The sequence below is a fragment of the Triturus cristatus genome, chromosome 4_1 (assembly GCF_964204655.1).
Source record: "Triturus cristatus chromosome 4_1, aTriCri1.1, whole genome shotgun sequence".
Taxonomy (NCBI): Eukaryota; Metazoa; Chordata; class Amphibia; order Caudata; family Salamandridae; genus Triturus; species Triturus cristatus.
In genome coordinates this window covers 1160854078-1160866958 of record NC_140585.1, presented here as the reverse complement: position 1 = coordinate 1160866958, position 12881 = coordinate 1160854078, and the positions used below count along the sequence as shown (strand labels likewise).

Genomic DNA, 12881 nt, shown 5'->3' with positions numbered 1-12881 from the left:
TTAAAAGGAGTTCTAAAACCTGCAAAAGACATTTTTAAAGAAACAACCAGGGCACGGGTGCTGAACCCCAGGATCGAAAAGAAATACAAGCCTGCACCCGGAAACCCTATGTACATTAGGGGTCAGTTACCTTTAGACTCCATGGTTGTTGCTAATGCTCGCAAAAGAGCCCACTCACAAACAACGGGTGATGCTCCTCCCCCAGACAGGGAGTCCAAAGTGCTGGAGACATCAGGCAAACGGATTGCAGCGCAAGCAGCAAACATCTGGCGCATTGCCAACACACAGGCACTCCTGGCCCGTTATGATAGGTCCCACTACGACACACTGGAATCACTACTACAACATTTGCCAGATGAATATAAAGAGGCAGCGGAGCTCCTTATCAGAGAGGGACAACTCCTTACCAATGCATCCATCAAGTGCGCACTGGATGCAGCCGACACAGCGGCGAGGGCAATCAACACAAGCGTCATGTTGAGGAGGCACGCATGGTTGAGAATCTCAGGCTTCAAGCCTGAGATTCAGAACAATATCTTAAATCAACCGGTCAACCCAGACTATTTATTTGGCCCTGAAGTTGACACTACCCTCAAGAAAATTAAAAAAGACACTGACACTGCGAAATCAATAGGGGCTCTGCAGACGCAGCAGTTTCGTAGTGGCTCCTTTCGTCGCCCCGGGAATAGAGGAGCAGCTAGAGGTCAGGGGTCACAGCAGCAGTACACTAAAGGGAGCACACAAAGTAACTATGATAAAACCACCAGAGGTGGATACCGTGGCTCCAGCACCAAGGGCAGAGGACGTGGTTACGGCAACACCAGGTCCTCCCCCAAAAACAAACAGTGACGCCCTCTCCCTGCCCCCGACCACATAACACCTGTCGGGGGGAGACTCCAACAGTTCCTACCAGCCTGGAAAAACATCACCACAGACAGGTGGGTCAGGGACATTATCCAGCACGGTTACTGTCTCGAATTAACGTCCACTCCACCCAACATACCGCCAAAGCACCGTCCTATGTCTGTAGAGCACTTGGCATTATTGCAGCAGGAAGTGCTAAGTATGCTGCAAAAAGGTGCAATAGAGGTCGTGCCCTTCAACCAACAGGGGACAGGGGTGTACTCTCTGTACTTCTTAATCCCAAAAAAGGACGGTTCGCTCAGACCTATACTAGACCTGAGACCCCTCAACCACTACATTCTCTCAGAGCATTTCCATATGCTCACCCTACAGCAGGTTCTCCCGCTACTCAGTCAGGGAGACTTCCTAGCCACACTGGACCTAAAAGATGCGTATTTCCATATACCCATACACCCATCACACAGGAAATATCTCAGGTTCACTATTCAGGGGCATCACTATCAGTTCAAAGTTCTCCCCTTCGGAGTAACAACAGCACCCAGGGTCTTTACCAAGTGCTTAGCAACAGTGGCTGCACATCTACGGAGACAACACATTCACGTCTTCCCTTACCTGGACGACTGGCTTGTTCAGGCAAAGTCAGCCCAGCAATGTGCCAGCCACATGTCCCTCACCATTCACCTTCTTCACAATCTGGGATTCTCACTAAATTACCCAAAATCACATCTCCAACCCGCACACGTACGACAGTACCTGGGCGCAACCATAAACACTCTGGCAGCCACAGCTCAGCCAAATTTAGTGAGGATCAACAGCATGCAACTGCTGATCTCCAAGTTCAAACCCCAACACTCCCTTCCTGCGCGAGTGTTCATGCAGTTGATAGGCATGATGGCCTCCTGCATTTTCATAGTCCCGCACGCGAGACTACATATGCGCCCGCTTCAGGAGTGCTTAGCACGTCAATGGAATCAGGCTCACGGACAATTAAAAGACCTAGTGTTGGTGAGCGGTCGGGCATACAACTCTCTGCATTGGTGGAATCCACAAAACCTTTGCAAGGGCCGACCGTTCCAAGAGCCTGTTCCACAAATAATACTGACGGCGGACGCCTCTCTCCAGGGTTGGGGAGCTCATGTACTCACTTACACAGTGCAGGGACTATGGACGACGCAACAAAAGAAGATGCACATCAACGTTCTGGAACTGATGGCAATCTTCCTAGCCTTGAAGGCATTCAAAGTACACTTATGCAACAAAGTCGTGTTGATCCGGACGGACAACATGACTGCCATGTACTACATACAGAAGCAGGGAGGAACACACTCTCCACAGTTGTCTCATCTGGCTCAGAGCATGTGGAAGTGGGCCATTCAGAGGAACATATTCCTCATGGCGGAACACCTCCCGGGCAAGGACAACCAGATGGCGGATCTGCTCAGCAGACACATCCACCAGATGCACGAGTGGGAGCTACATCCGTCAGTACTCCAACCGTACTTCCAACAGTGGGGTCAACCAGAGATAGACCTATTCGCCACAAACGAAAACGCAAAATGCCAAAGCTTTGCCGCCAGGTTCCCACATCCGCAGTCTCAGGGCAATGCGATATGGATGAACTGGTCCGGCAGATTTGCGTACGCTTTTCCCCCAGCGCCATTGATACCGCTAGTGGCACGCAAACTGCGACAGCACTCACTAACACTCATCCTAGTTGCTCCCACATGTTCGCGCCAACCATGGTACACCACCTTTCTAGAACTTTCCGTGGTGCCGCATCAAAGGCTGCGGATCAAACCCGCACTTTTAACGCAGAACCATGGCGAAATTCAGCACCCAGATCCGCAACAGCTGAACCTGGCAATCTGGCTCCTGAGGTCTTAGAGTTTGGCTACCTCAACCTGCCACCTGACTGTATGGATATCATCAAAGAAGCCAGGAGACCCACGACCAGAGCTTGCTATGCTGCTAAATGGAAGAGGTTTGTCATTTACTGCAACAACAATGACATTAACCCGCTGGACGCATCCATTCAAAACATCATCTGTTACCTCTTACACCTATACCGATGCAATCTGGCATACAACTCAATACGTATCCATTTAACCGCGATAGCGGCCTATCTTCAAAACAGGCAGCACCTCTCTTTAGTCAGAGTGCCTGCCATCAAAGCCTTCTTGGATTGACTCAAACGAGTAATTCCCCCACGACACCCACCGGCACCGGTGTGGAACCTCAATTTGGTCCTGACCAGATTAATGGGTCCACCCTTTGAACCTCTCCATTCATGTGAGATTCAATTCCTCACTTGGAAAGTAGCTTTCTTAGTGGCAATCACTTCGTTAAGAAGAGTTAGTGAACTCCAGGCACTAACCATTCAAGAGCCATTCATACAGGTTCACGCAAACAGGGTTGTACTACGTACCAACCCCAAATTCATGCCCAAAGTGGTATCGCAGTTCCACATGAATCAAACTATTGAACTGCCTGTTTTCTTTCAAAATCCACAAAATGTCGCAGAGAGAATGCTCCAGACACTAGATGTAAAGAGGGCCCTCATGTACTATATAGACAGAACTAAGGACTTTAGGAAAACAAAACAACTTTTCGTTGCCTTTTCTCCACAACACAAGGTCAACGCCATTTCCAAAGCAGGGATAGCCAGATGGATCGTTAAGTGTATTCAAATTTGCTATCAAAAAGCTAAACGCACATTAACGATTCCCCCACGAGCCCACTCAACACGAAAGCTAGGGGCGTCCATGGCTTTCCTAGGAAACATTCCTTTACAGGAAATATTTAGAGCAGCCACATGGTCCATTATACATACATTTACCAAACACTACTGTGTAGATGTACACTCAAAACAGCAGGCAGCTGTAGGACAGGCTGTTCTCAAAACGCTTTTTCAGACTGCTGCAGCTGGCACGGGTAGCCGCCGCTAATGGAGGAACTGCTATATATTCTATGCACAGATATGAATTCAGCAGCCCACATGCCTCGAACTGAATATGCTACTTACCAGTATGCATCTGTTCTTGGCATGTAGGGCTGCTGACATTCATATCGCCCACCCTCCTCCCCGGCGCCTGTAGCGGCTGCAGCACTCAGAATTACTGTATAGCATGGTCATCACTTACTGTATCTACTCCATCACTGCCACAATGGCGAAAAACAATCTAAGGATGGAGAGGATGCCCATGTGCACTGTAGTCCAGGGGAGGAGCCACCTATCTCGTGATACTTCGAAGACTCTTCCAGGACAACAATGTGCAATCATCCGGACCCAACACTAGGCGGCGATCTATGCACAGATATGAATGTCAGCAGCCCTACATGCTGGCCCTTCCTTTAGATTGTCAACATCTTTTCGGGCCCCAGGTGTGCCATCTCTTTGAAAAGATGAAAAACGATACTGAAACAGCTAAGACAATAGGCGCACTTCAGGCGCCCACTTGTAGAGGTTCCTTTCACCACACTCCCTTCCGACTCAAAACAAACCTCCCACGAATCCTCCATGGCATACAATCGACCACAGGACTTGTCACCCTCAAGTAGAGGTTTCTCCAGAGGCACCTATCGGGGTAATAGCTCCAGAGGTAGTGTTAAGGGCATGTCCCCAAAAGCAACCCTTGCCACAGCCACCAAACCCTTACTTCCCCCTCCTGCACCCCGATCACACAACACCTGTTGAAGGCCGTTTGCATGGGTTCTAACCCACTTGAAGGAATATTTTCTCCGACCAGGGGGTGCTGGACATCATACAGCATGGTTGCTGTCTGCAGCTATCTTCCATGCCACCCCGCAAACCCAGACTTGCACCAGAGCACGTAAAACTGCTCAAAGAAGAGGTGCAATCGCTCCTTCACAAAGGAGCCATCGAGCTTGTACCACCTTAACACCAAGTCTTCGGGGTGTACTCCCTGTACTTCCTAATTCCTGAAAAGGGCAGTTCGCTCAGGCCCATTCTAGACTGAAGACCCCTTAAAAAATACATCCTCACTGAACATTTTCATATGGTCACCTTTCAGGATGTCATATTTCTTCTACAGCAGGGCGACATGGACTGTGCTCGACCTGAAAGACGTTTACTTCCACATACCAATACATTCAGTGCATCGGCAGTACATCAAGTTTGTAGTCAACGACAAACACTATCAGTTCAAGGTACTTTCATTCGGGGTTGCTACAGTTTTCCGAATGTTCATAAAGTGCCTCGCCGAGGTAGCCGCACATCTGTGTCTGCAGGGCATTCACGTCTTCCATTATCTGGGCGATTGACTCATCAAAAGTGCCACCCTCTATGCCGCAAGCACACTCAGACCAGTATACATCTTGTACACAAGTTGAGGGTTCACCATCAGTGTCACAAAGTCCCACCTCCTACTCTGGCCAATTCAACCTTACTTAGAAGCAATCCTCAACTCGGAAGCATGGGTTAACCTATCCGAACCCTGCACAGGTACAATCTTTTCAGTCACTTCCGCTCTTTCGACCAGCCCAACAGGTCACAGCAGGGATAGTTACGTGCCGCCTACACGTGATGGCTTCCTGCATTGCAATAGTGCCCTACCAAGGCTACATATGCGTCTGTTACAGGAATGCCTAACGCAGCAATGGTCTCCAGCAGAGGGTCATTCGGACGATCTAGTGTTGGTCAGCCCCTGACCTTATCACTCTCTGCAGTGCTGGAACACCCAAAAACTTGTTGCATGGACAGCCTTTTCGTGGCCCAGTTCTGCAGGAGACCAACTCACATCCTTGCCCAACTCTAGATTGCAGGAGTATGAACAGCATGTGAATCTACTGCACTACATACCAGAAACTGATGTTTACTAGGTAGATATTCAGTAGAACAGTCGTTTTCAACCACTTTGTCAGGCTTTTTTAATTTTTAATTGCTTTAGTTTAAGTTCCTCAAAAGTCTTAATGCATCATAGTACTGTAAAATATAATTATACAACTGAATCCAACAAGTCTAAACCGTAAGAAGTATTTGTACATACAAATTGATGCAGCCCAAAGTTGAAAAAAGGAAATCCAGAAAAGTTGTATCAATTTTTTTTCTTTCAAGAAACTAGGAGTCTTCAGGCCCAGTAATTGCAGACTCTTTACAATGACTACTGTCAACAACGGGTTCATAATTTTTGACACTTTAAAACTTGGGAGATCCAACGTCAGTGCCTCAATTTCTGATAACTGCGTCCATTCTGAAATGTTCAGATTTCTTGCTGAATGTGTTATGGTCTGTATACAAACCAGGACGGACAAGTAACTTGCGCCTGTCACCCAAGGGGTGAAAATGCTGGTTCCATTTGGATAGTCCATTTGAACAATCTGCTATATTGGTGCATCAAAAAAGTCAACTAATTTTTCGCATAGGTTTTTATTGTGCAGGTTGACTGTGGAGTTACCTGTTATACGATTAATGTCGCACATTGACCCAAACATCAGTTCAATCTTTTAGAATGTTTTTACTACCCTGGAACTGTGGCAGAGACGAACGTTCAGAATTCGGTTCAGATTGATCAGAAATCTCTGACTTTCCCCCACCCGCGTCTCGGGTGTTGAAGCCTCCCCCACCCATCTTCAATGGGTAATGAACCTAGACTACTACAAACTCTACTCGTCTAGTGTGCTCATCCATAGTCAATCTCATAGTTCTCTTATATGCAGTCCCTCTGTGGAAACTGAGGATAACCTAAAAAATGCTGTTTGTGTTGCACTGGGAATAGTGTCAAATACTGGGCTGTGTGTCTGACCCCATGAGAAGTTCATTGAGCTTCCATGTTCCTGGATTACAAGGTGTGCACTCTTATTTCTTCCTGTGCATTAGCTGTCTCCCACCCTGGCAATACTTTTAGATTGCACCATAGGTGAATTTATGGGTAAATAGTGCCTGATGACTGATAGTCCCATTTGCAAGACTGATAAAAATTCTGAACCGGGTCACCAGAAGGGAAATATAAGCAAATACTTGTTTATGATATTTTTTTCCATTTTTTTTAATCTACTATTGCCGTGATTGCCCTAGTTACCGGGAAGTTTTGTCTCAACGTAGATGAGTGGGGCGATGGTAGTTTGGTAAATATTTAGGGATAGTGACTGATTGCTTTTGTTTTACAGGAGATGAGAGCTGCATCTGTGGTACAGTCCCAGACGATAGCTGCTGGGAAGGAGGAGAAGATTCATTCACCTGCTGTCCGAAATGAACCATTCAGCCCTGCATTGCGCCCAGAACACCCCAAGCACATGGAGAGCATAAAACCAGTGTTGCACACCCAAAACCGTGAGTCTTTTAACTCTTTTGGTGCCGCTTTAATGCATTGAACAATGTTTCAACTTGGCAGTAGCTTTTTACAATCTTGAAAACTTGTACAAGTATGTATTTACAATATGTTTTCCATTTGTGTTGATATAAACCTGTCCCCACCCATAATACTTTTTCTACAATAGAATAACCTTAGAGCTTCAAATGTTTCATATAGTAATGAGAAATGTCCTAGCTATCATAACATAACGTTTCTATTCTGTTAAGGATGTGGAGGCGAGGATTATGCTGTACTCTCTTCATTTTTAGGTCCAATGTCAGTGTCTCAGTTTCTGATAACTGCGTCAATTCTGAAATGTTCAGGTTTCTTGCTGAATATGTTATGATCCCCATGCAAACCAGGATGGACAAGTAACTTGCGCCTGTCACCCAAGGGGTGAAAATGCTGGTTCCATTGGGATAGTCCCTTTGAACAATCTGCTATATTGGTGCATCAAAAATTGTCAACTCATTTTTCGCATAGGTTTTTGTTGTGCGGGTTGACAATGGAGTTACCTGTAATGCGATTAGTGTCACACATTGACCCAAACATCAGTTCAATCTTTTTTAATGTTATTACTACCCTGGAACTGTGGCAGAGACGAACGTTCAGAATACGTCTCAGGCTGTAAATCTTGCTCTTATCTTGCTACATTTGCCGTGCATTCAAAGACTGAGATCTCTTTTGGCTTCAGCTGCCTCCAACTCCCTCCTGCTTATGAAACGCACTGCCAGGCGTCACAGTCCCTGCCTTCCTATGGCTACTGCCACCTCCGTCCCAGAGCTTGTTTTGTTTCTTACATGGCTGCTGTAATGAACAAGCATCTGCAATGCAACAGGTCTCACATTTGCGAGAGTTTGAGCTATTGGCAATATAAATGACCATGCCTTTTATTTGTCTGTTGAAAACCTGCTAGCGGAGCTTAAACATGCACTTTGTGCTTATAGTCTTTGCTATGAGAAGCAAGGCTGGTAGTAACAGCTCCTCCTTGACTGCCACCCTTGCTTCTCGTTAGCAAGGAATAGAAGTACAAAGTGCATGTTTACACACCGCGTGCAGGTTTTCAAAACACATAAATAAAAGGCATTGTCATTTACATTGCCCATAGCACAAAGTCTCGCAAATACCGGACTTATTGCATTGCAAATGCTTGTTTATTACAGCAGCAAATTAAGAAACAAAACAAGACTTCATTTCTCAAAACACCTCGAAGAAAAGGTCAAACAGTAACAGTCCTTATCCAGTCAACAGTCCAGGGTCTCTTTGATAGTTCCTTGTTTCTGATACCACCTCCTCTTTCTTCCTGCAACCAAAATTGATTGTTAACCACATCAATCATGTTTAGATCCATAAGATCCTGAAGAGGAAGTAAACGAAGATCAATGAATATCCATTCTCAAAACCTCTCGAGCTAAGATATCAATTTCAGCAGAGAATTGGCTATGTATATTACAGTCACTTGGGGGTACAATTAACCTGACAAAGCAGAAGGTATGAAAATATATGTTCGAGGCATATGAGCTGCATAGATCGCCCAGTGGCGGCTCCCCCATTGGGGCGTGGGGGCATCGCCCCACTGCTTTTTCGCAGTGCAAGAAGGCAGAAACATAAATGGTAAAAACTACCATTTTATGTTTTTGCTTATCGCGCTGCGAGAGAGCAGAAGTGCCTGGTTGGGGGCGGATGGGCGGTCCTGCTCATGGGCAGGGGGGGAGTGGCTTGCCCACTGATGTGGGTATTGACTGTTTGGTCGGCCCCAGGGCCGACCAAATAGTCAATACCCACAACAGTGGGCAAGCCACTCCTTCCCTGCCCTCGAGCAGGACCACCCACTCTCCCTTTTTCTCTATGTAGGCTGCCTACATATAGAAAATGGCCCGGGTGGGGTGCGCTCTGCTTAGCCTCACCAATCACAACGCTGCCATTGCAGCGTTGTTATTGGCAGAGGGGAGGGGGGGGGGCTGCCTTTTCTTAATAACGAGGGCTACAGGTCGGAAAGGTGGACGGCGGGAGCGGGAGTCGGACTGGGGACCCATCCAGAAGCGGAAAGGTAAGTTTTATTTTTATTTTCTTTAATTAAACGGTAAACCCCTCCATCCCCCCGCGATGACCCTATTTCCACCACCCCTCCCACCCACCCGTCATTGACAGGCCGGCCGGGACTGCCTGGATTGCACAGGGGACCCTTTTGGTGGTGGAGAAAAGCAGGGTGGTTGTGGAGGGACAAGCAGGGTGGTTGTGGAGGAACAGTTAGATGGGGACTCCTGATCACTCCCTTTTCTTAGATTGCCTATCACCGGCATTGTCGCACAGGCCACATGCGTATGGGGGAGGGGATTTTAATTGCTTAGCTAGCGTGGAATTGGACAGATCCACCCCACCCTATTAAATGCTTCTTGCTGCAAAGAAACACAGCACTGTCAACGCTGGATGGACACCATTGTCCATCCAGCGTTGACAGTGCTGTGTATTTTTTGAGTGATAGATCTACCCCCATACAGAGCGAGTAATCATTGTATTCCCGGTACATCACCTACATGCGCGAATAGATCTGTTTCTGTACAGCGTGACCTTGTGCAGATTTTAGACTCGAAATTCATGGCATGGACAGCAGCAGATCACTGGTTACTGAAAACGACGATCCTGGGCCAATATACCGACCACTATGCTGTCAAGCCTACTACTACCCTTTCCGCAAATAACGTGATCCACCAGCGACGAATGTCAACATAAATTAAGAGGGGGCACCTCGGTTCATGTCATGCCAGCCCTCCAATTTGTACCGAGCTTCCAGCAACCCAGAGATCATGCAATATTAAACAAATGCATTACAACTTGAGCCGGAGCAACCGTCCCCACTCGGGAGAATGTTTATTATCTCCCTGCATTTTATACTGTTTAGAAGCAGACTTTCGGCCCGTCTTTCAGTTTCCAGAATGTGTTTTTACATCATTAAATGTGTTCTGGACTGAGGGGCGTGAACTGCAAAAGGAGTTACCGGAACTGAACTCATTTATTACTGTTTTCCGGAAACAGAATAAGTTTAAACCAGATTAGAATGTACAATAGCGCATTATTGAAATTTGAAGATTCCACACAATGCGCTACCTTATAAAATAGAAATGATTACGTTCTGGGTGACTATGCCTTCAAGTGATCCACTTTCTTTTTATTTGCCATTCTGGATAGTCACAGAGGTTGCTCCGGGCCCTTGGTTATGCACAATATTTAAAATGTCGGGAACCACTCGGTGATAAAATTCCCTTTTCAGAGCAGTTACTTCCGCCACATGAAATCACCTTAGTTCCAAACACAATAAGAGAATTGTAGATTGGGATAATTTTTTAGTTAAAGGCTTACACAGTGTCATCATACAAACTCAAAATGTTTGTAGAAACTGGTTGCATGCGACCAGTGCTTCATTTGCAAACCAAACCCCCAAAAAGGCTGGTCCAAAGTTTTTCTTATCCAGTGGCGGCACCTTCATAGGGGTGTCAAAATTTTCTCGGTGGGGGGGGTGGTGCCCCGAACCCCCCGTAGATGGTTCAGGCTCGCTCGCCGCAGTGTAGTACAACAATTACTTTCAAATGTCACCAGCCACCACTGAGATCGCCATCTGGTGTTGGGCTTGGATGCATGCACCTTGTTGTTGTCTTGGATGAGTCTTTTGTAGTCACGAGATAGGTGACTCCTCCCTTGGACGATAGTGTGCATGGGCATCGACTCCATCCTCAGATTGTTTTTTGTCCGCCATCGGGTTCAGATGTAACTTCTGCGCTCCGGCTCGGCACCATATTCCCCAAACCTTTTTGACGCGCAAACTATCTAAAACTTGACGGTATTGTTTTCGATCGCGTGATCTTCGACACGCACCTCAACTACTCGATTCCAGTTGTCGACTCGGGCCGCTGGGCCTATCGACGCCATTCGCGTCTACAGCTAATGGAAAGAACTCCATTTAAAAAATGCCCCCAGTTTTGAGCTACATTTCCACACAGTGACCACCACAAGGTCTGTTATCTCTGTTTCTCGCCCGAGCACGACGAGAACAATTGCCAAGCCTGTGCCTCTTTTAGATCTAAAAAGACCATCAGTGATCACCGAGCCCAACGACACATCATGGTGCAGCGAGCAGATCCGCTACCGGTGGACATCTTCGATGAAAGGCCCGATGTCCCGGAGGAGGATTCTGAGGACCTGGAAATCGTGTCCGAAGTAGACGACTCAAACGACCACATCACTCCTGGTCAACGAGTGAGTACAATTGCCCCTACCCCGCCTCCACCCAAAAAAAAGTCAGCCCTGGTCAAGACTTCGCCTGCTGGCCCCAGTTGCGACCGAAAACAAGCTTCAGAAGCCCCGCCCCCGGCTCCAAAGATAAGCCGGGGGCGGGAGTGCAGCCTACTCCCAAAAAGACAGCAGCACCAAGCACCTAAACTCCGAAAGAAAAAATAGCGGATCTGAAACCAAAACATGTGGAACCGAAAAAGATTTCCACCTCCACAGCCAAGCCGAAGGACCCCAAACCACCTCCCGAGGCCTCGGAGCAAAAATCCAAACCTCGCTTGGACCCGAAGAAATCGGCATCGAATGCGGTTCCCGAAGAGGAAGAACCTTTTCGGCCGGATCCTATCGATCCAAAACAAAAAACTCTCCACATAGACCCCAAAACAGGACATCTGGCAGCTGTTCCACATGAGAAGAGGAAGCTTGGCACACCAGGCATTCCTGTAGTGCCTGTGAAAAGAAAAGACTGTGTCACTTCACCTATAAGACCCTCTTCTCCTAAACCTGTCTCTCCTCCACATTCCCCTATACTTCCACCACACTCACCACCACCACAGGATGATGATGATTTAGGGGATGGGGAGGCAACAATGACCCTTTCAATGACCCTGATGACGACACAGACGTACCACAGGACGATTAGGACGATTATGATGACCCAATAGATCCTCCAGAACTCCCTGATCCCCATGCATATCCAACAAAGCCATCTCCCCCAGACACAATATTGGCTTTGGTCAGCTTGTAAATAGAGCTGCTCTCTACCATGGGGTTCAGATGCATTCTGACCCTGCAGTCAAGGACTTTCTTCTAGACACCTTTGAACAGTCACAAAATACTGTACAAACCCTGTCAATGTTAAAGGGTGTCATCTGAAAGAAACACGTTAGTTAGATTCCTCACCTTAGAATATCCCCAGGCGTCAGACTGGATCCGGAAGATTTTTCGTCAGCAATACCCCTTGCGCGTCGCTAGGCGTCGTCTGCGGCTCCGCGTCCGTCGTCAGCGTCGTGCGCCGGAATGACGTCGTCGGAGTACTTAGACGCCGCCCTCGCGCGCTGACGTCAGTTCTTCTTTTTTCCGCGCCAGTAAGCGCAGATCGGGGAGAGCTACCCCTTTAGTCAATTTTTGACTAACTTTTTTGATCCTTTTTGATCGTGTCTCGACACCGGTGCCGGTAGGATGCCTGGGTTTAAAGCCTGTACGGACTGTAACCGATTGATGTCGGTTACGGACCATCACCGCCGGTGCCTTTACTGCTTGGGCCTCGATCACGACGCGGAGTCGTGCTCGGACTGCAAGGCCCTGACCTCGAAGGCTAGACGGGAGCGGTCCCGTAAGCTTCTCGAGATTTGTCACTCGGCTCCGCGCACCTCTCGATCCCGGTCCAGGAGGAGGTCCAAGGATCGGTCGCGGAGC

General features: G+C 47.6%; 1 protein-coding gene across 8 annotated transcripts in view; it reads left to right on the top strand.

Annotated features, from left to right (window-relative positions):
* BRD4 (bromodomain containing 4) overlaps window positions 1-12881 on the top strand; it is a 1415251-nt gene that overhangs the window by 1294980 nt on the left and 107390 nt on the right. For all 8 annotated transcript variants that reach the window (XM_085654329.1, XM_085654330.1, XM_085654326.1 and 5 more), the window contains one exon: window positions 6991-7153. In XM_085654329.1, the coding sequence (XP_085510455.1) occupies window positions 6991-7153 (163 nt within the window). The remainder of the gene's footprint in view (window positions 1-6990; window positions 7154-12881) is intronic.